General features: G+C 41.0%; 4 protein-coding genes across 10 annotated transcripts in view; 2 read left to right on the forward strand and 2 right to left on the reverse strand.

Moving 5' to 3' along the window:
* The first annotated feature begins 331 nt into the window (after positions 1-331).
* LOC124211437 (uricase) lies at positions 332-5,025 on the forward strand. 2 transcript variants are annotated; one of them, XM_046610495.2, is made up of 4 exons: positions 332-506; positions 2,621-3,198; positions 4,024-4,334; positions 4,458-5,025. In XM_046610495.2, exons 2-4 carry the CDS (start codon positions 2,622-2,624, stop codon positions 4,626-4,628), a joined length of 1,059 nt encoding a protein of 352 aa, XP_046466451.1. In that variant the 5' UTR covers positions 332-506; position 2,621; the 3' UTR covers positions 4,629-5,025. The 2 variants fall into 2 exon arrangements, with proteins under 2 accessions (XP_046466451.1, XP_046466452.1); XM_046610496.2 differs by having other exon boundaries at positions 336-486.
* Positions 5,026-5,717: 692 nt separating this feature from the next.
* Positions 5,718-9,193, forward strand: LOC124212292 (cubilin). Its single transcript, XM_046612183.2, has 4 exons — positions 5,718-5,825; positions 5,958-8,437; positions 8,620-8,765; positions 8,873-9,193. The coding sequence occupies exons 1-4, from the start codon at positions 5,718-5,720 to the stop codon at positions 8,977-8,979; spliced, it is 2,841 nt and encodes a 946-aa protein (XP_046468139.1). The 3' UTR covers positions 8,980-9,193.
* Positions 9,194-9,540: 347 nt separating this feature from the next.
* Positions 9,541-14,979, reverse strand: LOC124211346 (uncharacterized). The gene is made up of 5 exons (XM_046610320.2): positions 14,837-14,979; positions 14,459-14,630; positions 11,960-12,273; positions 9,952-10,198; positions 9,541-9,884 (listed from the first exon to the last, which is right to left on the reverse strand). The coding sequence occupies exons 3-5, from the start codon at positions 12,264-12,266 to the stop codon at positions 9,698-9,700; spliced, it is 741 nt and encodes a 246-aa protein (XP_046466276.1). The 5' UTR covers positions 12,267-12,273; positions 14,459-14,630; positions 14,837-14,979; the 3' UTR covers positions 9,541-9,697.
* Positions 14,980-17,236: 2,257 nt separating this feature from the next.
* LOC124211344 (uncharacterized) overlaps positions 17,237-26,834 on the reverse strand; it is a 73,209-nt gene continuing 63,611 nt past the window's right edge. For 3 of the 6 annotated variants that reach the window (XM_046610314.2, XM_046610313.2, XM_069133422.1), the window contains 5 exons: positions 23,656-23,806; positions 20,410-20,550; positions 19,835-19,975; positions 19,488-19,634; positions 17,240-18,523 (listed from right to left, as the gene is read on the reverse strand). In XM_046610314.2, coding sequence (XP_046466270.1) covers positions 18,275-18,523; positions 19,488-19,634; positions 19,835-19,975; positions 20,410-20,550; positions 23,656-23,806 — 829 coding nt within the window. In that variant the 3' untranslated portion in view covers positions 17,240-18,274. Of the gene's footprint in view, positions 18,524-19,487; positions 19,635-19,834; positions 19,976-20,409; positions 20,551-23,655; positions 23,807-24,425; positions 24,930-26,834 lie in introns of those variants that run through there. The other 3 variants (XM_046610315.2, XM_046610312.2, XM_046610317.2) reach the window with 3 other exon arrangements.

The following is a 26,834-nucleotide window of genomic DNA, read 5'->3' on the forward strand; positions in this document are numbered from 1 at the left end:
TCTAGACACAAGAGGGTTATAAATGCATTATATGTGAACGTGGAAAAACATTTTTATCAAAGATCTATCGCACAGATCTGTGAATCACGTGTACCTGATATAGTTGCGAATGATCAAGAGTTCGCGTATTAAGCATAAATTTTGCTTTCGAATATGATTATAACATATTTGCTTACTTTCACGCATGTGTATAATATCTAAGCATAGTGTATTTTTTTCGGATGTCGTTATCAGTTTTCCCGTCGAGTTCGTCGGGTCATAAGTCGTTGTGGTGGGGAATTGTAAGCGTGGATGATAGATTTTTCGAATAACGATAAGTATATAACGCCGTTGCACTTACCCGAAATCTTTCGAGTGCTCCGAAGACTTTTCAACGCAAGAAGTCGTACGTCAAATACGATCTCCTACACATCGTATTAATTCGTTTTCCTTTGTGGCAACGGGAGAGTCGATCATCATCAATTTTGCACCTTGAGCTGCGGAAAAGTAATCAATTTGCAGTACAGGTAGGTGAAAAATTGAATAAACAATTGGTATTATTAATTGATCGATAAATGACTGCGGATGCTCGGGAAACAGCCAATATTTGAATAAATATCTTTTTCAACTATCTATCGAACAAATGCGCGTATTTTTATCAGTTGTGAATAAGAGTAGAATGAATCTTATGTTTGAAGTGAAATTCAATTGATTTTATTTCCTGAAAAAATTTACTTTGATGTATTGATTGCTATATGGCGGCATTGATACACAATTAATACACGAATTGTGGAGATAAAAATTGAAAATGACGTTGACTGAAATTTTTACAGACGATAATCAATGGCCAATCAATTATGTTTTCGTTTAGGTAAACGGTTAGCAGTATTATAACTGCTCGTGCGGATCATTTACAATTGTTGCACTTGTTACCAATGAAATTAATGAGCAGAGAAAATAGATGGCATATATGATTAATGCTTGGCGAGCTGTCGCATTGTGAGAAAATCTTACTCTCGCGAGAATACAGTCAAGTAGTCTAGACTATGCCTTCATTAAACCCGCGTTAATTAGCTGAAGGATATTGATAAACGCGACCTTTTTTTCTTACCCGTGTAAGACTGAATCTTATCGAGTCGTTTTGCAGACACGGCGCGTGGAAACCTCACGTTCGGCGTGTTGCCATTGGAGAAACTACTCTTTACCGGTTTTCTAATCTTTGTAGACGACACTATAACCTCCTTTAAGTTCAGTACAATTATAGACGCTGCCTAAATCGTAGATATTATTAAAGCAAATAAGAGACGGTTATATAGCAGCCTTAATTTCCTTCATTCGGCAGTAACGCGATAGATTAAAAGAAAATAAAGAAAACTGTTCACGTCATATCAAGCACCAAATTTGTAAGATAATTTTTAAGAAATAAAACAATAGATCTACAGAATTTTATATCACTTCCGTTGCAAACGTTATACCATTCACCCTCTGTATCCACCGTACAGTCAGGTCAGAAGTGTGTCAAAACCACAGTATGGCAGCAGAGAAGTTTAAAAAATGAAACCGAAACTAGTCAAGTTAAATCTGATCGAAAAAATCTCTGTGAATCAGAAGAAATTTGGAACCTCCGAATTTAAAGTCTACACACCTAGTTAATATAACAACGTTAGACATGTAATTTTATTTTACTATTACTCGACCAAAAAAGTTGGATTCAATTTAAAACTTGCTCGTTTCATTTGTAAATGAATTTCAAACAAAATGTTATTCAAAATCTAACTCGGACGATTTGTGAAGAAATCATTTACCAATAAGATGGGCTGTTGTTCGTAAGAATCGGACAACCATTATCAATTATTTGATAAAAATAATTTCGAATGACATCATTTTTCTGATATCGTCGATACACTACGGTGGTGATAGTTAAAATCCAGGGTTTCAAAAGGATCCCTTACAAATCTCATGAGAAATTGGCTTGCAGTGGAATTGGTCCAAATTTGGATTTTTTGTGTATTTCGATGTCCTGAACAAAAGAGCTGTAACAGCCCGAGAATGGCTGAATCCCGTATTTGTTTTTTCAGGCTAATTTGGACTTTAACCTATAATATCTTTGACATAGAAAAACAATTAGTCGCTGCCACGGGTCTCCAGGCGTCTGCGGAGTTATCGTCTATTCTTCTTTTCACCCACACACCACACATGTGTATGCGTATGCATAGATACATACAGAAATTTACGTATCCATACTCATCAGTGTTAGAACTTACAACAGTGACGGATATATATATTTGTTGGTGGCAGTGAATAATTGTTTCTCTGAGTCAAATATAATACATGATAAAATCGGCCTTGCTTGGGCCGCTACAGCTCTTAGTAGAAATTTTTACGCTTCCTACTTATGGACATTTTTGTTCAGGACGTCGAAATGTACAATAAATCCGAATTGGAGCCAATTCCACCGTAAGTCTATTTCCCATAAGATTTGTGAGGGCTCCTTTTCCTTTTCCTCCTTGCACCAGGGGAACGTTTTTTTTTTCCATACGTAAGAAGATTAGCTTAAGTGAGACCTCTTGCACCTTTTTTTTGTACGTCCCATACATCCTAGATGCGAAACCCTAAATTTAGATTACGTTGAATTGCGCAGAATGAGCAGATTCGGATCACTGGCGGATCAGTCCCTGGGACTGATGAATTGCCGAAGATCAGGCCCGCCACGTCTGGCGTCTTCGCGACTATCCGACGAGGTTTCATCGTCGGGACCGATTACGGAAGTGCAGCCGAACCTGAGCGCGACCCGCGATGCGGGTCGGGAAAAGTACCAGCTCGGATCTTACGGGTACGGTAAAAACCACGTGAAGCTCCTCTACGTGCACCGTGGTGGCTCACATCACGAAATCCGCGAGTACGAGGTCGACACGCACCTCAGGCTCTCGACCCAGAAGGACTACCTCGAGGGTGATAACGAGGACATCATAGCTACGGACAGCCAGAAGAACACCGTATATCTCCTGGCGAAAAAACACGGCGTTCAGACGCCCGAGGAATTCGGAATACTAGTCTGCGCCCACTTCCTCTACACCTATCGTCACGTCGCCGAGGTCAACGTCAACGTCGAGGAGTATCCGTGGCAGCGTCACCACGTCGACGGCGAGCCCCATAACCACGCCTTCGTCTTCACCCCGACAGCCACGAGGTACTGCCAAGTGACCCAGCTCCGCAACGGTAAGTCTGTGCGTCGTATATGGTCTAATTTTATTCTCATCTAATCGGTATTGCCTTGATTGATGAGAGCGCGGAGGAGATTTTAAGGCCAGAAAGAGGGAATGCTGGATAACGAGGCTATTGGTACCCAAGGTCCAGATATTCGCCTTCAAAATTGAAGATTACCCATCTGTCGAAATAGTCTTGTTTTTGTTTTTTCTTACGATGGCGGCTTTATTGTTCGAGAAGTTTGTTTATCTTTGCAGATTCTGCACGACCTCGGAAATCTAGTCGACTCATGTATTACGTCATCTCGTGAAAGAAATTTGATACAGATGAAACGGTTTGGTAATAGCGATATGAGAGATGAGATTCCAGCTTCGTTTCTACGCGGTATTCTGTGAACCTTGGGAAATCCCAGTTACAAAATTCTTTGTTTATTTTTCCAAGTTGCTTGTGACACATCTGACAATTTTTTGCAATTTATTATTGTAGCACTCTAGGTACGTGTAAGTTTTCGTTTATGGAAGCTGTAAATATTACGTGAACCGTAACAACAGGAGTTAGAGATAAACGACGCAGACGATGAAACGCGTGCGTGATTCATTAGTAAACAACTAAATAGATTGTGAATCGTTATCTATTATTTCCGAGTGATATATGTAATAACTTGGATAATTAAAGTGTTTTTCTTCTTTTCCCGAAATAGTAACTTGGATAACGTAATTTCAAAACCATTAAAAAATTATCGATAACCTGCAACGACTGGATCGATCGTCTTAAAGACTGCACATGGTTTTCGTTCATTAGCTTGATTTATTAAAACTCATTTTATATTCTTCGCAGAATCGCCGAGGATTCGTGGAGGGCTAAAAAATCTGCGCGTATTAAAAACAACCCAGAGCTCGTTCACCGATTTCATTCAAGACGAGTACCGAACCTTACCTGATATGAATGACCGCATATTCAGCACCGAGGTAACCGCATCTTGGGATTTCTCAACGGCATCCGGGGTGGATTTTGACAGGGTGTGGAGGACAGTCAAGAACTGCATTCTCAGCAATTTTGCCGGACCCCCGGAATCCGGAATCTATTCACCGAGTGTGCAGAACACTCTGTACCTTACGGAAAAATGCATCTTGGACCAAGTTGACCAGGTCAATAATTCAGTTTTTCTTCGTTTCTGATATTTTCGACTATTTTTCGGCCAGCTTCTCCTACAAAGAAAACCGCAAATTATCGAAAGAAATTTTTTTTCAATTGTCACATGCTGGTTACAGATCTACAGCATCGAAATGAGGATGCCGAACAAGCATTACTTCACCCTCGACTTGAGCAAGTTCTCGAAGCTGGTCCAGGGCGAGAATCAAGAGGTTTACTTGCCGGTAGACAAGCCTTCCGGCATAATTTATGCGCAACTTGACAGGAAAGCGGTAGTCTCGAAATTATAATTGTACGTTTAGATCGATTGAAATTCGAAGCTCGTTTTCAAAATTTTCCAAGATGCGTTATACTAGACTGTAAAATACATAAGACTTTAACAATTCAATTTATAATCTTCATTTCCTTGCTGTAACATCGGAATGTAAGCATCAGGTTTCAGAACAGTGTAATTCGATTTTTTGCAAGTCTCTCTTTATTCGCCAGTTTCAAACTCAATTATATGAACAAGAATATTATTCATACTACAGTATTTGTTATTTTAACATTCTTGCGTTGACTTTATAATAGTAATTCTAAGAATTGTAAGTAGCTATATAAAATTTAAAAAATGTAAAAAAAAAAGAAAAAAAATTAACACTAAGCTTTTGAAGTAGGTTTATAACAATAAAAAAATATGAAAAAAGACGACGTGTTTCACGATCGTATGATGTTACTGACTATCCAAGACCAACGCCTACTATACGTATGCGATACCTTATCAGAGGAGTCGCCTCGTCTTCTATGATGAGTTTAAAAGTTTCAGCCACGTGTAGAAGATTGGGGACACTCGATGATGAAATTGCTAAAGGAATAGTTCTTATTCTTTTTTACTGTATTGTGTAATCATTTGATCTACAAAAGCGATGATACAATTAGGCGACGTGACAACGTGAAGCGCGGATAAGTCAGATTGTGTCGAAAGAGAATTCAATTTCATCAATCAAAAATGGCTGCCATCAGAGCTTAATTGTATGAATCCGTTTGTCTAGACAGATTTCCGAAAGGACGCGTTAATTGAAAACCATGGCACGCTATGTGAGAGATTTTTATTTTCCATCAATCAAATTGTCAATTACCGTCAGGGTCGGGTTCGACTGGCAAAAGGCGAAGTCGCAAATTCCCATGCCACGAACCCTCTGCCTGCAGTGTTGGAATTATTTACTCAACGATTAATGACCTGTTTCGATTTTCAAACGAAGATTTCTACACACATCCTCTGCCGCGCCTCTTCCTGCAGAACTGCGTGACTCTGCAAACAAGTGTTGCATGTAGCGTTGCCCGAAACTGGGAGGTATTTGACTTGGTTAAACAATAAATTTCATAAGAGCCGGTCATTCATGGTTCGCACGATCAGTTGTACTTTCCTTGGCTTCTCGGTCAGGCGACTGTCCTGTCGAAAACCGATCAAGAGTAACGTTGAAACGGGACTAGTGTTCAATCCGAAGGTGATTTACCAACGAGTGTCGATCGTTTTTCGAATCATGAAACTCCTGCTATTATTGAACTTTTTCATTTTCATAAAAACTTTCCTTTGCGACGACGTCCAAAATTGCGGTGGGTCCTTCTCCGGGTTTCAGTACGTCATCACCAGCCCAAAATATCCGAGCATCTACCCCAGCAGTCAGGACTGTGTCTACGTTTTGAAGGGTAGTCAGTTCGCCAAGTGCGAACAGGAATTTCACCTCCAGTTTCTCGACTTCCAGCTTGAGGCTTCTACAGGGTGCGTTGAGGATTACCTCAAAATCGGGAACGGAACTGTTTACTGTGGCAACAGCATCGGGACTCGGAAATTCCAGGGCCAGGACAACAGTCTGAAGATCATTTTCCATTCGGGAAACGGAACGAGGGCCAAAGGGTTCAGGATTTTGGTTACAGCCTTACCCTGTGGTGACTCTCAGCTAAGCCCACTGACCAAAGTATCGTCGACCACGAAGGCCGCAATCGTTGACAACAGCGCGAAGACTTCATACCCGGTATATCGCCCGGAGATCGAGTTCGACGAAGAAGACGAGGCTTCGAAGGATGTGGGGAGAGGGGACCAGCCCTCGCCACGCATTCACACAACCACGTATCCGACGAAAGCCTCTTCAACGCCATCCAACTTGCCCAACGGGCTGAAGAGACCGTCGGAACACCTTGAGCTTCCGGAATTTGAACAGCATGATTTCTGCGACAAAAACTGCGGCCATGTGCAAGAGGCAGAAGTCAGTTTCTCGAGTTCGAAACCCCCCAGTATCACGTCTTACCTCTACTTACCGCCAGCCAGCATCGCCAGGCCACTCAAGGTCACAGGAGCAAATACTTCGCCGAACCTTTCGTCGGAAACAATTCCCGGTGGAACAGCGATCAGGAATTTCGAGGAGACAACCACTCGACCCTCTCAATTGGCCGTCGAGACCACCGAACCTTCGAGGGATTTCCTCGTTCATCCTCAGAAAATTCCACTTCCGTTTACCAGGCTTGGAGTCAAGCCCGAAAAGCGGACTCAGTCCTCGCTGAGTAGTCAGAGTCCATCTCAGACTTACGAAACGTTCAACAGATGGCTGACGTACGGGGTTCCCGATTCACTGTCCCCCGTGAATCCCTTGGTTCCGACGACCAGCTTCGACCCCTTTGCAAACAACAACAACAACAACAATAATGATCCAGGGATCAGCTACAATCCTAATCTAGGTACAAATTGCGGGGATGGTCGTAGTCCGAGTTTTGGAACGGGAAATGGAAACTTCGTTCCGCCAGGGTCGACCGGGTTCGGTAACAACCCGGGGGTCAACTGCATTCCTACGACTACGAATTGCGGAGGAAATTCTATCCCGAATTTCGGAACGGGGAACGGGAACTTCGTACCGACAGGATCCAACGGGTTTGGCAATATTCCCAGCTATTACCCGAGTAACGGCGGGAACGGAATACCAAGTTTTTACCCTGTCACGCATTATCCGGCCCCTTCTTACCCGGGGACGAACGTCCAACCCTATCACCCGTCAGGCACGAATTTCGGAAACGACAACGGATATCCGGACGCAGGAAATGAGTTTGACTTTAGCTTCGGAGTTAATAACAACAACAACGGTAATTATCCAAGCAAGACTCCTACGAACGGTTATTACTATCCGAATGGAAATGGGAACGGAAACGGCAACCCGTTTTACGGAACCGACGACACGACCTACTTCAACAACGGTTTGTCTGAGTGCTGCGGCTCGGTGTACTCATCGAGCAATTTCCTCCTGACAAATCCCGGATTCCCGAGTTTGATATACTCCTCTAACAGTTACGAGTGTCAGTACACGATTCAGCGAGCCTCGCAGAGCACTTGCCAGCTTCGGATGTACTTCAAGTTCTTCAACTTTGGCTCCGAAGACCAATTCTGTACTTACGGATACGTTGAAGTCGACGGTCGCAGACTCTGCGGGTGCAAGACTGGCCTCAACGTCACTACCTCCTTCGACAACATCGCCACGAAAGTGATCACCGTCAAGTATCTTGGTTATCCGAAGGTCAAGTTCAACGGGTTCGTAATCGAAGTCACCCAGGAGTCCTGCTTGACCAATTACCTTAGAACGGGAAGCGGTTCCGCCGGTCAGGAATTTCTCCTTAACACGAACCAGCCAGTCTTCGCAACAAATTACCAAAGGAACTACAAGCGGAGCGCAAGCCTCGACGGCGAAGCTGAACGATCCTCGGACCCTGAAAAGGATGTCGAAGAGTTACGGGAAAAACGTGACCTGGGTCACACCTTCGAGAGAACCAATTCCGCGGCCTTGACGACCAGCCGAAATCTGTTTTTCGGGTCTTGCCAAGTGTTCAAGTTCCTGAACTGGGTCAAGGCTGCGAAGCAGGTATACTTGAGGAGCGCACAGTGCTCGAGCGGATCTACCAACACCGGAACCTTGTCGACGATATCGGTAATACCGATTTTTCCGGATAACGTAAACTCCGCCATCGTCAATTTCCCATCCTCGGCGAACTGCGAGACGGTGAACGTCGTCGAGGGGATCGTATCCTCGTCGTATTACCCGAACGGCTACTCAAACAATCTCAATCAGTGTTACAGGTAAGCTTGGTCGCTTACGCAATAGTTGTTGTTATCTTACTTCAATTGTTGGTCGGTCATTTTTCGATGTTCTCACGGTGTAGACTGATCGCAGGAAAAGATATCCTCAAAAGCCTCGTACGTCTTCGCTTTTTTTTAAATATGCGAACATTCACGAAACCGGGAACCACCCGTTGTTTCAGGTTCTTTAAGGCACCTGGCTACTGCCAGCTGGAATTAGCGATCCTGGATTTCGATCTGGAAAACAGCACGTTGTGCAGAAAGGACTACGTGACGTTCAGCGGTCAGAAAAAGCGATACTGTGGAACGTCGCTGACAGGAAGTCGAAGTAAGAGTATACATATAATGAACGTTGCATTGATGGTAACTCCTATGAAAATTAAGTTTACCTTCTCTAGTAAACCGGAAATTAAACATTTTTCTTTATCGTTCCAGCGATCTTTGACTTGACGCAATCCAGCTTTGCAGACTTGTATTTTGTGACCGATTCTTCAGGGACTGGGAGAGGATTTCGGGCTGGGTTTACGCAAATATCCTGCTGAGATGGGACAAGCTTGGTTTGCCATTGAACCTATAATTAGTAACATAATTCACATTAACAGTATGTACGAGCCAATTATCCATGACGCAGTTTGTCGAATAAAATATTATCTAGAACAAAGTTCCATTTCATGTTTGTATTTTGCAATCGTATCCCCTACTGTATAAATTGCATATGCCGCTCTGAAATGAATCCAATCAACAAATTATAGACTTCCAAGGATATCCGGTGTCAAAGTAGAATTTATGTTAAATTGCTGCATATACGTGTTGACTTTTATTTTCCAATTCATTCGGTATGTATATAAGATACAATACTTTCATTTCTTGTACATCTAGTCAGCACAGATTGAACATTTCATTTCGTCGTCGGAAATAAGTGGGACTAATTTATTGTAGAATACTCACTTCGTTCATCGACGGTTGATTTGATATAATTTTCTTTTGACTTTACGAGAAACTTTAAACGTTTCAGACCAATTTCAAAATCGTTGCAACGCTTTTTATACATACCTCGGTTACTTGAGTACATCATAAAATCGCAAAGAATGTGGAAAAGTAGATTCTATAGGTTTAATCGGTTTATTGACTAGCCGTGGGCGCAGCGTTCGAGATTACAACACGGAGTATCAGCGAGAGAGTGATTATTGAAAGTACAATGTGTGTTCGTATATACGGTAGTGTAAGCTGTAGGATGCGGGAAAATGCGTCGAGTCCTCATTATTTCTTGCGCCCGAGGAAGCGGATGTTGGTGAACACCGTTCCGGCGGGACGTCGCCGTTTGCAAAAATTCACGGTTCTGGACTTGTTCCCTTGACGTGCGTCGTGCAGCGCGACAAGAAGCTGAAAGACGTCCTCCCGAGTCGGAGTACAGAGGTATCTTGAGCTGTCGTTTACGTAGTGAGACCTGAAACATAATCACGATAGAGCGCAACCCAGAGCTGGATCGAGTGCTTCCGAGCAAAGTGCTCCACCTGGAATTCTGTCGTTTCCAAGGATATCGTCTGTAGTAACGCGAGCGCTTCCACGGCGTCGGAAGAGCCTCGAGTCCATCGGGCAAATCGTCCAACACTCCAGGACTTTCCCACTCAATGGCTGGCTCCTCGATCACAAAGACGGGGGGCTCCCAGCCACCCGGTTCCTGAAGGAGTTGCGTAAGGTATGCGGACAATTGATCGAGTTCATTGTCGTCCTCTCCATCGTTTGGCGAAATCCTGTTGTCTGCATGGGGATGAAACCGTACCAAGGATTAGGTAACCCCGGGTGAATAACTCTTGTCGTGGATTTTGATCCCTCGGATGATCAGCTTCACAGTTACCACGTGAGTTAAGGGTGTGCTGTGTATTGTTCTCCCAATACAATTCATTCATGTAAGTAGTCAAGTGTGATAGTCGAGTACAATCTTCGTTAGGTACAACATATTTCTGCTTGTATTATTCTCTGTGAGTGTCGGGAGGTGGAGGTATTGAGTTCGTTCAATAACCGATAGTTAGATCGAAAAGTGCGAGAGACCGTGATGTTTAATCGTGCGAAAAATGAGATGTCGCCATGTCGTACAGCGAGATGAGCGCTTGCTCGAGATCGTGGAGAAACAAGTGTCAAAGAAGGTTCTCTTCACTCTTGTGAATAAATTTACGCAATTATTGTCGCAATTGTTCAATTTTTTCTTACATCTAATTTTTCGTCAATAGACTATAAAAGCGAGGCACACTTCAAGGGACGATTTTTTGTTACCGAATCGAAGCGTGCGGGGGCGGTTGAATGATTCAAACGTAATTGGAAGGGAGGATCGTACTGCGTTACGCCAAGTGAATTCCACTTTTGATTTCACTGGAGTTATTCCGGACGAAGGAGCCTCAGAAGTAGCAAAGGACCCGCTAATCCCGGATTGTAATTATCGAAGGTTAACGCGCGGACGCAATCTCCGTAAGTCATTTACCGGCTGTACTCGGGTACACAAGTTAATCAATTCGTCGCGGAGAAACTCATTTATAATGTAAAAGCAAAAAAACGTTGAATCGTACGAATGAAAGTCTGCAGAGCATTAAATTAATCATATATGTAGAAAGTGTGGGGGTGCAATTTCATCAGGGTAGAAGCCGTCTGAGTGTACACTTTCGAGTATTGCAGTCTGATCGAAGTCTTGAGTAATTCACTTGATTGCTGCAACGTAGAATGGTAGCAATAACGCGATATTTACTTTAAGACGTGTTCAACCGAAGCTTTTGTGACTCACAATCAGACGGTTCTTCACTTCGTTGATACGGTATAAGGGACGATGATAATTATCGGAATTCGGTGAAACATTCTACCGATGAAGATAAATTACAGAAAAAGACAAAAATAAAACCGATGACGAGGTGCGACTCTCGTCAGCATTTTTGAAAAGACCATTTTTTCGTTGTGACTAAAATCCGGCCTTGTATATTTTCTTTCTGCAATCAAACGTTTCTTCTGTGCAACGGGTCGAAATGTTACAATGAAATGAAATGTTTTGGTAGCAGTAAAATGAAAAAAAAATGCATGTATAAAGAAATGAGCTACACACTACTGGGATGCAGTGATTTTCTCATTTGGAAAAGACTGAGATTTGGCACAGACGAGATTAGGCGTTGTCGTCCTCGATTAGTGAGATGGATTATCCGCTACCGCGAACCGTGCAAAATTATCGCGCGAAAGCCAAGGACTAACGGGGAGAAGTTAGAGCTACTGTCATTCATTGAATTAGCGAATAAGGGAATTGACAGTGAAGGCGAAAGTTTCGGAGACGAGAAATTTCAGCCTAGGTAGTTTCAGGTAATAACTGCTGCTAATTGCTGAAACACTCACGTGCATAATAATAACGAGCTGTGCATTCACGGTGGGATGAATCTGCCGGTAATGATCAATAAATGGTCAGCCAGCTTTGCAGTTTCACGATTCACAGGACTCCGAATGATTCGGGCTTTACAAAAAAATAATAATACGGCCATTAAAGCTCACCCGCGTTTCCGCCCAGTTGGTTTTCCCTTAAATCGTTAAATATTGACAATTTATCGAAAGGTTCCTCGTCGCCCTGATATTGCATTCCATTTCCTCCGATTGCATCGTCGGTGAGAGGAACTGCGGCCAGTGCAGATTCGTATTTGTCGAGAGGGTCGGTTTCCGATTTACGAAGCATATCGTTCAAGTTTATGTTCAGGTCGTTCAGTCGCTGAGGAATCCCGCTGCGGCTGTTCTTGAAATTCAAACTTTCAGTTCTCGAGGTCGAGGCATCGACCAAAGCCACAACGACGAGAAGGGGCCACATCTGGAACCTTAAACAAACGAGGATGCTAGTTACGCGTGGCGTTAATTTGTCGCGATTTATGAGAAACGGGATACGGCGTAATTAATTGCATCGCAAGGTCACTCCTCCGACCCCGAAGCGTCTAAATGGCACAGTGGAGGGATCGTAATGAGGACAGAGGAAGAAGGATGGAGGAACAAGAGAGAATGAGAGCTTTTCTCGCATGAGCTGCACCTCGCTGATAGCTTTCATCGCATCGCGTGACAGACACGCCGTTGAGTGCTTTCGAGGCGGGGGATATTTTCCGTTCAAGATGTGAGTAGGTATCAAGTTACATTCTCGGTTCGAGAATTTTCTTATGGAATCCTTGACCCGTGTCAAAAGGATTCTCAAGGGATTCGCACAGATTCCATGCAAATTCATTCACTGTATATAAGGTACATATAAAAAAGAGGAATCTCATTTTGCAAACGGTAAGTCGGCTTACATATGCGCATAGAGATATCCAAGAAACATCAGGGTGAAACAACTGAATTTATTACTTTTTTTTTTATTTGTTATTATTTTTCATCAATCGCTCCGGGGAATATTGCTGAATAATGCTGTGTAACCAACAGAACTCTGATCTCTGTTCAACATGAGTGTAGATATGTTTGAACTTGTGTAACCCTTTAACGGCCAAGCCAGTTTTCCCCGTTGAACAAAGTCATTTTTCGCAACAACTTCAAATTTTTCTCAATCAGAATGTTTAAAAAATTGTACTTTTGAAAAACGGTGTTTTTCAATTTTCATGCCTTAATAAACAGTTTTTATTCAATGATAACTTTCTTTAGAATGCGTTACTATGTTTCAAATTATTTCAGGATTTTTAAATTGAAATTGAAGCAGGTATTTTACAAAAAATAGCCGTTTCGTCATTGTGGCAAATATGTTACAATGGCAGTCGAAGGGATAATTACACTTTATCAGAGACGAATCAACTTGACCTATGACATAAAAAAAAGTTGACAACATCCGGAGTTCCACGCAATAGTGCGATGAAAAGGTGCGGATGGTTAATAACATAGACGTGAAAGTGCGATACTTTTGCTCATTCGTGTCTCTACGTTTTTAAATTATGGTTTTGAATGGTTCGTTCAACTCCTGGATTCACGCAGTTATTCCCGAAGGACTCATTGTCAGCACGCAATTAAACACCAGAGTGTAATTGGTGGCATTGAATTGTCATTCGTTGAATCTCGTGAAAGATGACGTATTGGAGTAATCAAATTGTAAAATAACGTGCAATCAGTTCTGAGTTGCGCCTGCAGTCGGTTTTAAAAGGGATAGTGATTGATTGAATCGACGACATTCCGTAAAAGGCTGTCAAGTTTGATGAATGCAGCCGGATATTAAATCAACTACATCTTTTGCGTTACGAACTTTATCATAAGATCAATTTTCCCGTAATTTATTAGTAATTCGTTTAACACGTCAGGTGCGTCGATTTGCGAGAAATAAATTAATTTTCTGCAAAAAAAAAAAAAAAATATGTTGTATCTACAGCGACGGGAAAAGTAGAGGAAACGTTTTGAATTTAATTTTCCGGACGAGAAATTGATCCACGGGAATCGTTAAGAAATGGATTTCAAGACAATTGCTATTTAAGTCGGATAAGCAAAGTGCGAGAGGCACGGAGGTAGTTGGAAAATGATCACTTAAAATTCGTCGACTGGCAGCTGGCCGATAACTGCTTCTGATGGCGAGTACGTGAGATAAATTCCCCTCTCTTCGCTGTCAGACCTGCGTTAAGCCGTGACAATTTGATCGTTTAACGAAATTGAAAAATTTCCCCCCCGGTTCGTGAACAATTTTCATAGGTATGAATTTTTCTACCTCAATAATGAAAATACGTGACGCTAAATTAGCGTTTGCCACGATTAATTCAGCTTCATAATAAAACAACACGGGGTGAATAATAAAATGTAGATTGGTTATTGAAACTATATCAATGATTAATTAATTGTTCAAAGGATACGCAGATCGAACAAATACGCAAACGGACGAAGAGGAAAAACAACAGCGTAGCCGCTGTGTCCACAGATTCACTTGTTGCATGCTGCTCAAACCAACTCTCGACGGTTTCTGCTCTCGGTTTGGTAACATCGTCTTTTCCGCCTGCACAGCAAAGGCTGTTCAGGGATCGGATGAACGGTTATTCACAGTAGGCTTACCTTGATAATTACAGCTGTGCAGAGATGCGATTTGTCGTCAAAGACAATCAGAGATCCGATGGACACTAATTGGCACACAATCACTGTCGCTCACTGATTTTGGAAGCTCGATTTTTCTCCCGTCATAGAATTTTATACCAGATGGTAGAATTTTAACCGAAGAATTTGTCCACTGGAAATAAAATTGGGACAATTTTTGGTTTGTTGAAATTTTTTGGCTTTTACAATATCAAAAAATGAGAAACATATTATGGCAGAATTGGAAGGAAATAAACAAACGTGGAAAAATTTTTATGCCGGCGAAGATAAAAGAAGGAAGAAAAGACAAAGCGTTTGCGTGCAAGGAGTTAAGGTTTGGATCCGTCTAGCTTATCTTACATTGCTCAGTTTCAAACTGAGATTCGCAGTAATAAATCCTAAACCCGCCAACACTCTTGCGATGCGTTCGAGTTCTGGCGTGGAAGAGGCGTCGCGACGCTTTATATAGGCGTCGGCGGTTGGTTGCCGGGAGGGAGAGGAGCCCTGTGTTCGGAGGAACATCGTAGCCACCCACCCATCAAAGAGACTGTCCGTGAATTTTTTCCTCCTCTCCTTACAGTTTTCCTTCTTCTTCCCTTTTCTCACTTCGATTATATGTTCCTTTTATCCTCCGTTTTTCAAGCCTCGTTCAAACGCCTCTTTCTCACCTCCGGATGGATTATCGAGCAGAAATTAACGCGAGATTAAAAAATTTCAGATCAATTGTCAAGATTTCGTTTTAAAGTTCCCGCTTGCACGATAGGTTCGCCGTGAAAACTTCCTACCCAATACTTTACCAGGCTGTGGGCGTATCACGCTAATTGGAATGCGCTCTGCAAATTGAATGACGTTAATTAATTCCATCAAACGGCTTATTTATTTTATTTTTATTTTTTTGCCAAGCGCACAGTTGCAATTGGATGTGTCAACTTCACTCGAACGAGCATTGATGAAATAGGTGATTACTGAAAATGAATCAAATACGAGTCACCGACACATCTCCGTGTTTAATTTTCAAATATTTTTCAATCTATTGACGAAATAATTAATCGTTCGGAGGGATGACAAATTGCCTCTTGCATTCTTATATTTTCTACAAAATTGATCTTTGCCTATAAGTCGTGTATCATATAAGAGGATCGAATGAATTGGAACCCACTTTCGGTTTCCGAACTTTTCTACCTGCGTCAATTTCTCAAAGTTATAAGATATCTTTATTTCCCGTGTACCGTTCACTTCGGAAGCCTTTCCGGGTTTCTACGTTCTTTTTTTTTTTTAGTCACGGACGATTTACGACTCGTGAAGTCAAATGTGACATCGCGAACGAGCTGGATGGCAATTTTTCAATATCTACCATCCGTGCAATGTATATCCGCATATAATATACACTTTTAGGAAAAATGCGGATATGCGGTCGCTGCCTTTGCTTAATGTCTTGTATTGCAGAGATACCTGATTCATAAAGAAAAAAAAATATATATTTTCTATTGGTAACACTTTCTTGTAGTAACGCGCGCAAGAATTGATAATGAAAATTTGCGAGCAAGTTGAAACGTTACTTTACGTAACGTAAACAAGAATAATACATATAATTAAAGTATCGAGTTTTCGAAAAATTTCGAACGAGTATGATGGATTTTGATATTTTTCAAACTTCACGCGTTACCTCTTGAGTTTCTTGATGCATGCATTACCGTTTGCTTCCCGTAGAGATGATTCTTCGCCCCCGCTTTTCTTCTCAATGTTTCGCTCTCGCGGCCCCATTTATTCTTCCTTGCGGATATTTCGCGTACGTTTTTTCACCTCTTTGCAAGCTCTCTGCACAGTTGCTCGATATTTCTCACTCGAAAGTTTTGAAACTTGTCTCTATACTTCGAGAGCGAGTGAGAGTCTGCGAAAGTGATGGAAAGCTTATATATATCTGTACATAAATATATGTGAGCTTGAATTTATATTCACAATTCGAAACCATATGTAGACCACAGAAATTCATGAAACTTTTTAGGGAGTTTTCACTTGAACAACATTAGAGGAGAGTTTTTCCGAAGACGGAGAGCATCCTCGTACAAATCGAGCCCTATCCTTGCACCGAGATTTCAACGCTTAATTTTTATACAAGCACCGAGAAAGAAATAAAAAGTCGGTGTGATTTCATGCGGGGTAACTCTAATTTATCTGGCAAATGAAAGCACGCTAAGGTCAAGCTATTACACCACGTGTTAATTAACTGATTAACAACCAGCCCGATGCTTTCCTCGAAATCGGACGCCAGCTGTGGAGGTTGACACAAAGTAAAGAACGCTATTAATAGTTTTCGAAGTCGATAGTTCAATTTCCACTAACTGATATTGGTACGTGCAAATTGTTCTCCCGATTTATTTAAAACCTATTACATAGCCTGTGACGATGCATTAACAACTAACAATTAATGCAGGCGAGTAAACCTGTTTGTATCGATCGCGATGAGGTGAGTGAGTGGGTTACATGGTGTTTGCACATCACATTAATTACCGGGCACTAATTGCTTACTTCGTCTTTGGCGTGGTCCAAGTTGTTGGGCGAATAGAATTTTGGGCGATATTTTGAGCAACTGCGTAATTGTGCAACCTCACGTTGCGCAGAACGCGTGCGAAACGTGTACAACTTCTACATGTATTGTAATGTTCAATTAACAGTGTAAAATGGCGCGGTTAATTAACCGACGTTGCGACTGAAAACAATATGTTGTACACATTTTCGATCTGGTAATGGGTGAAATTTATCGTATTGTGTACGAAATTATGGACGTTGTCTGCGTAATTGAGGCCACTTGAATTCTTCCGACATTGTGAATTGGTGATTAAAATCTGAAGCAGTTGAAACAGATTAAATTTTAATTACATGTTAACTCTCTAATTTATTGAGGGTCTTAAGCACACGCAAATTAATTATTTAATATTATACGCTAAGTACAAAAATGTAGTCATATTTTTATTTAACTTATAGCTCTTTCCTACCGCACGACTGGTAAGCGAAATTTATTTCTACCGAGTTGATAACATATGGAAGCGATGAATATTTTTGCGACGGAACTTTTAGGCGAAAAGCACGATCTTAGGTACTGCACGATTACTTACCTATTTATATTTCATTTTCCGTTTTCTTTTCGAATTTTTACGGTTTTCACCCTTTTTCTTCTTAAATGCGCGTTCGATATTTATTCCCGATTTTTATCCATGTCAATGATCGTTTAATCCTTAATTACTTTATTATTAAATATATCATATTTTCACAAGTTGTCATTAAATCACACATACATTAAGTTAGACTATCATATTCAATCGTTACATTTGTACGACATCAACTGTTCAAACTAATGCAGTGAAAAAGGTCAACGATTAAAAGAATCGATCGTCGCAGAATTTCCGCAGCCATTACAATGAGAGGTGTTAGATTCAAAGAAAACTGAAAGAAGAACGGAGAAGACAACATCCCGGCCTTCGCTCAAGCATACGATTGCTTGCGAGTGTCAATAAAATTAGAGACTTTGCCCACGCGCAATCAGGGAATTCTCAAAAAGGAATAAACGAACGGCCGATTGAAAGAAATACTGCCGCAAACACACCTTCGGCCGAGAATAAGAGATTGGATTACTCTCGAAGAACGGGATGACTCGAGGCTGAGACGCGAGGATGAGAGGACGTAAAAAGTTTCCAGAGCCAATTTCATACCGACTCTGGTTCACCAGCTGCAACCTGCCCGCAGCATCTCTTTAATTATACTACTCCGTCGATTGGTCAGGGAACGGAGTACATAAATTTATTCCGCAGTTGAAACAGCCGCCCCGGGATCTACGCCGGGTTTTTCCGGTCTCTGCGGGGCTCCGCCGGATGCGACAGCGGTCCCGTCATCCGCCGAGGAAACCGTCTTTGCAAATTCTGCCGCAGCCTCGAACTCGGCTTCTCTCTGCTGCTTCTCCAGAGCTGCCTTCTGGTATCGACCTTCGTCGGCGTAGGAGTAAAGGATGCCGACGATCTCTTGGGCCTTCGTGTACATCTCTTCGACGCTCTGAATTTTTCAATTCAACACTCGTGAGGATTGGATGAAAAGACGACAATTTTTCCCTACACTTATTTACACCAATATCGATCGATTCCGCAATTTTCGAACAAATTTTATGGGTCCAAATTACTATCTAGTTGCACTTTGGATATGTTTTAACGCACCTCAAGATTTCACGTCAATCAATTTTATCACCATTTCGTCTCGAACTTTGATTTGAATATTCAACACTTCCTGTCGCCGAAACAAAAACATGATCTAATATTTGTTGCTTTTTTTTTGTTATTTTTTTTTTGTATAAAAAATTTGAAACTTTCCCACCATGATATCCAATTTTGAAGTAGATAATACTCAGAAACTGGCCAAATTCAAGTTTTTTTCAAAATTTTCAATTCTGCGTATGTAAATGGGCAAAAGTTAAATTGTTTTTATTTGATCGTACGGCAAAGTAGACATTTTGGAGGATATCCGGTATATATACATATATATTTATTTTACAACATTCTAGAAATATTTATACCGATTTAAATGTCCACCCGTTTTCATGTCACTCTGAAAATGTCAGGACATACGGCGAAAACAATTTAACTTTTGCCCCTTCGCATACACAAGATTGAAGATGTCAAAAAAACGTGGTTTTTGGATCACTTTTGAAGAAATCAGCCTTTTTTTTAGACAATTGACACATTAAAGTTTAGGTATTTCTTATCTGACGGTTTCAAGTGCTGAAGATTCGAAAACAAACGTTTAATTTGAAAACGTGGTAAAATTGATCGAGATGTTTCTCGTAAAAGGTAAGCCCCAAGTCCCTAAAAATTAGAGGCTTTTCATATTCTATACCGTACACTATAACGTATCCAAATTTCAGCTGAATAAAAATTTGATCGATAAAAACTGGCCGAAGATAGGTCAACATTTTCGAAAACGGTGACGAGTGATCGATCGATTTTCTCTTCGAGTGATACCCTACCTGCATCTCTCTGAGCTCCTTGATTGCCTCCGTTTCAAAGTACAGTCGATCGTAATCTTCTTGAGTCAGCAGATAGCCGTTTTCAATGTCTTTCTCCTTCTCCTGCTCGGTCATGATCACAGCTATCTCTTCGGTTGTCATGGGCACCTGTAAAATGGAACAATTTTTCCGCCATGGTCGGTTTTCTTTATAATGAACTGTGAGCATTTTTTCAGCGAGGGTGAACCTTTTACTCTCTTTCTAATCAAGCATTTAATCGAAGACTTCGCGTCACGGAGTTGCACCTCTTTATGGATCAAACTATTAAACAAAAAAATCGTGATTTCGAAAATCTGCGAATAGCTCACCAATTTTTGAGCCCCGTTGACCACCTCGGTTTTCATGTAGACTTCGTCGTCTTCAGCTTCCTCCTCCACTTTCTCGCCAGAATTTTCCGGATAAAGCATTTGGTAGAGAGAATCAGTAACGTGAACTTTCTTCGGCATTCGCTGTTCGTAAGTACGTATTACACAAACAAAGGTTCAGGCAGTTTTTATCGGCAGGTTAAAGCTGAAGTGAATTTCGATGAATACTCGTTTAAAAATGCGGCGGGGTTGAAGTTCCGAATTTGAAAAGTTCCGAAAGCGCATAATTCCGAATTATTTGGTAACGAAACTTGGAGTAAAGGTTTCATCAAACTTCGAAGAAACAACAAAGTTTCGAGTAATCCGAAACCCGAAGCTGAAGGTTTCGCCACCAAGAAATTCAGAATTAGGCGCTTTTGGAGTTTTTCAAATTCGGGATTTCGACCCCGCCTCTTAAAAGTTTATCGGTACTCAGAACAATCGAATTAAAATCCATTGGAACACACTGACACTAGTAGACATTCTATCGTGATATAGATAAACCCACATGCAGCACGCTATAATCGCATTGCGCTCACCTTTCTCTGTTTCTCCTCAATTATCGCATCGCAGTACAGATATAGCTGGAATAGCGGGTACCTCCGCAATTCCTCAGGCGCCTCTTGGACGGGAATAAGTCGTTCCAGTATCATCTTCTTGGTCCTCATCAGTTCGTTCGTCTTGAAACGAGAGCAAATATAAGAATAAGAAAAACGAAATCGAACAAACAAGAAATCAATCTGAGATCAGACGACTTGGCGGTAATTCGACGCATCATCCACACAAGCCGTCCGTTACCACAATTCTACTACGTGTCAGTTGCCACGGCGACATTACGGACAGTAACGCTGATTACAATCATCGGCCCGTGGCAGTTGGACGTTTCACCGAATCGCAGGGGAAAGAGGAGAAAGAGAGAAAAACAAACCAATACTCTTCTATTCGCCTACATTTTTTCCCGGCGCGCAGGAGGATGATGCAGAAATTTATTAAGTAGTTCTCTATCAAACTAGGTGCGTGACGCAGCTTCCGGCTAATAACGTTATCGTCTTGACGTCCAACCGCATTCCATCAGGAGATATCACTGCGTACACCAGCGTGGTTCGTATACCTACATATGTTGGCGTGTTCCCCGATTAGACGAGGGAAAGATTCGATGTTCCGACAGTACGTCGAATTTTGTTTGGGTGCCGGATATCCGTGCGGACTGCGGATTAGCGGTTAATTGAAACTTGTGTCAGCCTGCACCTTAATCGAATAGAAACCTTCTTCGCCGGATTTTAGACGGTCACCGAAATCGCCAGAAATTAGTTCTTCGCATGTGAAACTCACTTCAGTATTTACAGGCAGGTAGGCACGGTTAAAAATGCCATCTTTTCATTCTATTCATCTTGTCCGATTCCCAATTTTCACTTTCTGGGTTCATTGTTTCATCCTGTCGCATGCATATAATTTATCCTTCGAGTATTCCGTTGAATTCAAATCACGGAGGCTCCTAAATTACACTTGGATCGAAGTCCTTCCTTTAGCTGTAAATTTCATGGTGTCTCTTCTGCACTTGGGGAGCATTCGTATTTCTTTATCCAGTTGCCATCGTTTAGGCACCAAGATTCATCAGCTTTCATCGTTGCTGACGTTTTTCATCGGTTAGAACCAGTTAAGCATACTTCAAACATCTGAGTTCTTTGATTTTTAAGGAAAGCCCGAAGGATGAGTTCGTAGAGTTGATCTACTGGTTGGTCATGTTACGAATGGTGCAAGGCTAGTGTAACGTGACTCCACAGCCTTTGATTATGACAAATTTAAAACATTTTGACTATCAAATATTTACATATTTGAGACATACATATGTACGATGCACAGACGTACAGTTTAGGCTGTCGTGAAATATTTAAAATACATTTGCAGTTTATCGTCTCTTTTTCATCTCTTTTCATCCGTTCAAAGAGAGGGTCGGGAACTTTCAAGAATAATGTGACGCCTATAAAGGGGCTCATGGAAAAGGCACTTGGTGTGTATACATGTATATACACTTTATATGTAGACTACGCCTGTCACGGCAGGTCGAATCTTTTCACAGTTACATGCAGATGTTCCTTCGTCTTACGACGGATAAACATGCATGAGAAAGGCTCGTGGGAGGCACGATTCGATACGGACAGATTCCAATTCTATTCCATACAGGGATTGTATTTTCATAAGACGCCTAGACAACCTGGTGGGGTGCATTTTTTCAATATTTTTCGCATATCGCCGGTACAGGTTTTTCTGGATTAGGGAAGGCGGATCTGTATTTAGACGACTGTGAATGAGCCAAAAAAATTCAGTGTTTACAGTTACTGAAAAATTGTAGCGAAATGGGCATCGTTGCTTTATCATGCCACGAAAAAAATTTGGCACAAGTAGCTATTTTGTTTTACTATTTGACGTAATCAAAAAAAAAAAATACGAGTGTGATTTTCTATTTACTGCTACAAAATTCAATTTTATTCACACCCGAAATTATATATTTATACGTCATGGTAAAACATTTAAATAACTAACGACGGCAGAGTAACTACGACTAAAAATTTCTCACGTTCCAAAACTCCCGAACAATTTGTAGGTAACCGGTCTTTGTAGGCGCATAATAATGTAGAATTCACATTGATCACCTACATTGATCAACGTATTAAATCGAGCGTTTGAATTAATTTTTCTTATCAAAACAATTATCAATACCAGTCGAATTCAAATTCTCATTTTTTTTTTTAGATAGTGAAAAGTGCCGGGTATAATATAATTTTCCAGGAACGTTCCGCCAGCTCTGTGTTTTCAGGGCGAATCACATGACCGCGATTCAATTAGAACCATGCTGACAAATTAATTTTCCTCGTATTTATTCATTCACACGTGCATGCCGGTTGTTGGTGTTACACGAGTAGCTGTAAACGCACCGTTTTCCAGAATGACGCAACTGGCTGCAGCAGCCCCGCGACAACCGCTTTCATTTCAAGCTTTATTAATTTAAATTAACAACGATACACCCACGCCTATGGCCTGGATTTTGCCGAGGGTCGCGTGTCACGTGTCAGAACCACGGCGAAACGGTCCTCGATCGACTGACCCTGGACCTGTTTTCAGCCTCGGCTGTAAAGGACAGAGCTTTCCTTACCAAAGCCGGAGATTAAAAATTTTCAATACGATCGCGGAGTGCTGGCTTAGCCCCCTGCAGCGCTCATCCTCTTGGAACCGACCGTGCTTTTGACGGTCGAAAGTTGTACGTCTTTAAGCTCGCGATTCGTCAATTTTCATGCCCCTGTATTTCCACAGACTCGTCTTCTGAGAACAATTACTTCGACCGTGTTACCTGGCCTGTGAATTCCGAGGTGAAACCTCCTTTACGAGGCTATTGAATATTGCTTGAAAAGATTTTGCCACTATGCGAAAATCGAATTCTTCACGAGGTGTGTATGTACGTATATTATACACGTATTATTCGATATTTGAGCCTGTAGAACGTGAGAATCTTGGAGCTTTGTAAGACTTGAAATTCGCTTCAGGCTTAGAGCTGAACATTTCGATCAAAGGATGTTCTCGATTCACTTACCAATTCCATACTCTTCGCGCACTCAGTCTTTCTCGTGTGTAATAGACGACTACAAAAAAAGGCTCACTGCGCCAATTTTCACCTTTTCACAAGCATTCCACGTCGAGATTTCAAATATGCTTATGCATTCTTGTGCACGTTGAGTAGGTACTAACAATAAGAAACTAAATATCTTCTATGCCTACAAGGTACGTACGACTCGCTTTGCGACTCGCTCCTGCTGCGACGCTTCGTAGTCTTGGCGAATCCTGGTTATCAACTTCTGCATGTACCTTCTGTCCGTCAATCGCACAACGTTGGTTCCCATCAGCATCTCCAGTCTTGATCTCACGAGAGGATAGCTGAAGCTGCAAAAGGGAAACAGAAACGATTTCTCACTAGTTAGTGTATATTTTTCATTTCTAAGATAACGCCGTGCGTTTTGCACAAATATATGAAATATTTCAACGTCGAATTTGGCCCTTAATTTCTCTTTAATCGAAGAGAGAAAAAAGAAAAATCGTTATATCACCGTTTATTTTTCATAATATATGATTTTTGCGCTTTTTGCGTTACTGTTTTCTTCCACTTCGGGGAAATTCACCGACTCTCAAAACTTTAGGCGTTTCTCAATTTCGCTCATGTTTTCATCAGCCGAGTGGAGAGCAAAAAATATTATTATCAAGTCAACCGCGAACACTGTTAATTTGGAAAATTTTTTTTTTCTAAAATGGTAAACTGTTCGCTTATTTTCACGCTTCGTCGACGGTATTGTTTCTTATTTATCAAGCTCGTTACGCGCGTCATTTGCCGCTTTTATTTTCTGCTTCACTTTTACCTTGTTTGAGTTTTTCTCGGTGTAATAAATTCCTGTTTCGCGATGCGTAATATACCCACTCAGTCGTTTTTCTTTAACCTTACACTCATCACGATGCGATTCGTCGAATATTTTCCTACCACTTTACAGGTATAGACTAATAAATTCACCAATTAATCGTCAGCTCCAGGACCCAGTGAGGCAGGCTCCAAAAATCGAAAGTTGTGGCTTCGATACTTGTTGAAGAGATGCGATCCATGCGAACCTGTACTCTCGACTCGTCGACTAACGTTACAGTCGGTTATTATCATCGATCCTTGAGTAAATAAAAAATGAAAACAACAGCAAAGAACGCGGCAAAAATTCTAAATCTTCGCACTTGTTTTCCTTGTTCGTTTCTTTGAATAATCATTCGAAGGAGCCAATAATTTTCGAAAAAGCGAGTCTCCGGGGCAAACGCAAACGGCAAACTGACTCGCGGGGAGAGTTTTCACGCGAAACTGAAGCCACTGAAGCCAGCGTTTGGTATACAACGTCGTGGGGTTGAATATCGGAGGAACTTCTACGACACCTCATCGTGCCAAGCACCAAGAATATCATTCGGCTGACTCTTCCGTGATTTCTGATTGGTAATTCGTGACGTGTCGGTAATGGCTGTACAGCCCTACCCTTCCGCCACCCTGCCCACCGTGATTGTATCACTTAACTCGCTTTTGTTGAGCACGCCGAGGCAATTTGTTAAAAAATATCGATTTCTCGCGGACCGTTTTTACGCTGTTACAAGGCCTCGTACCTTCGCTACGCACAGGATGTTATTATAAACGGAAGTAATTTTCTTTTATCCGATGCAAGTAATTTGCTTGAAAAGTTTCTTTCTTCGCATTACTTTCAATAGATTATACTGTAATTTCGCGTAATCGAAAAATGTTCAATATTGCAATCAGCATTACGATGGTCAAGTTATTACACTAACTGAAGATAGTCTGTAAATATCGACCCGTTACTGTTCTGATTTCTAAATTCGAATATCGTTCGGAAAAAAAAAAATTATATCTACACTTGGTCATCAATGTATTTTCGAATTATTAATCTTGAATATTTTGCAAGCAGCAATTCGAAGATAACAATTTGAATTATGTTGAAAACCGTAATTAACCGTAATTGTGAAAATTCACAATTTCACGATCGTTGTATCGAACCTTTCGAACCAACCCTGCAAAATCTTCCGAGTTTACGTGAGCATGGCCTACAGTAATTTCGGAGAAACAAAAGAACGATACGGAGGGACAGATTTAGGATTCCTCATTTATTGAAATTGAAATAAATGGCGATGCACGTAAAGTCTAAATTGATTGTAAATTTTAATCAGTTTGCCATAGTCCTACATACGTACGTCATACGTAAATAATACCCATCGTATAAAATCGAACTTGTTCAGGTTGCTGGTAAATTGAAAGTTCAGGCTACAATAACCACAATTGTACGCGTGCTGCAGGCTGTGTCTAAGGCAGAATCGATATTCTACGGTTTTCAAAACTTAAAACGCATCCCTTTGCAGTAAAAAGAATATATGAGGCATTCCACTACAAATGAACCTATGCATTCACCATTGCCATTTTTTTTTTTCACTTTTAATATGGTGTAGAGGGTGCAATCAATGACCTTTCACTAAGTTATAAATATTTTCGATCATGGATTTCACAAATTTTACTGCCCCAAACAATACGAAAACCGTATTTCTGAACGAATAGTCCGAAATCCATTGTCTTTAAATTTGACCCATGAATTAATCGGTAGGAAACGAAAATTTTGAGACCAAGATTTTGAGCAAGCTTTTGATTTAGAAGCTACAGGCGAACAAGTAATTAAAAACACAGAAAAATCGAATTAAATATACATTTAAGAAATACAAAATTATATTTAATTTGATTTTTTTCACTCTCATACTTTTGCTTCAGAAGCTACAGGCGAAAAAAGTGATTGTAAAGTTAGAAAAATACAAATAAATTTGTATATTTTGTATTAATATTTAATTCGATTTTTCCCACTTCTTAATTACTTGTTCCGACTGTAGCTTCTGAACCAAAAGCTTGCCTACTTCGATCTCGGTCAGAAAATTTCCGTTTATCAACAAAGAATTCATAAGAAAAATTTGAAGCCATATCAATTAGGGTCATTTATTCGAGAATTGGGTTTCCGTGTTTTTGGGAGCAGTGAAAATGAAACCCGTTGTTCAAAAAATCTAAAATTTCGTGAAAGGTGTTTTTTTCCGTACACTCTCCACCATATTTAAAAATAAAAAAAATCGCAGATGTTGAAGGTCATAGGTAGGTCGGTTTAGGGTGGAAAGCCTCGTATATATTTGAAAGCAGGATGGTAAATAACGAATTTACTTTGTCATGAAATACTAGGTGCGGTTGTATTCGTTGTATTATCCGAATTCCTTGATATCGAAGCTCAAATTTAAAAATTATTACATCGGACATTCTAGCAGTGAGGCTGAATCCCTCTAAAATTCTTTTTTCCCACTCTCTGATGTTTATTGCATAAAACTTTATAGTAGGTAAGTGTAAGAAAAC

This window comes from Neodiprion pinetum, chromosome 2, assembly GCF_021155775.2.
Source record: "Neodiprion pinetum isolate iyNeoPine1 chromosome 2, iyNeoPine1.2, whole genome shotgun sequence".
Taxonomy (NCBI): domain Eukaryota; kingdom Metazoa; phylum Arthropoda; class Insecta; order Hymenoptera; family Diprionidae; genus Neodiprion; species Neodiprion pinetum.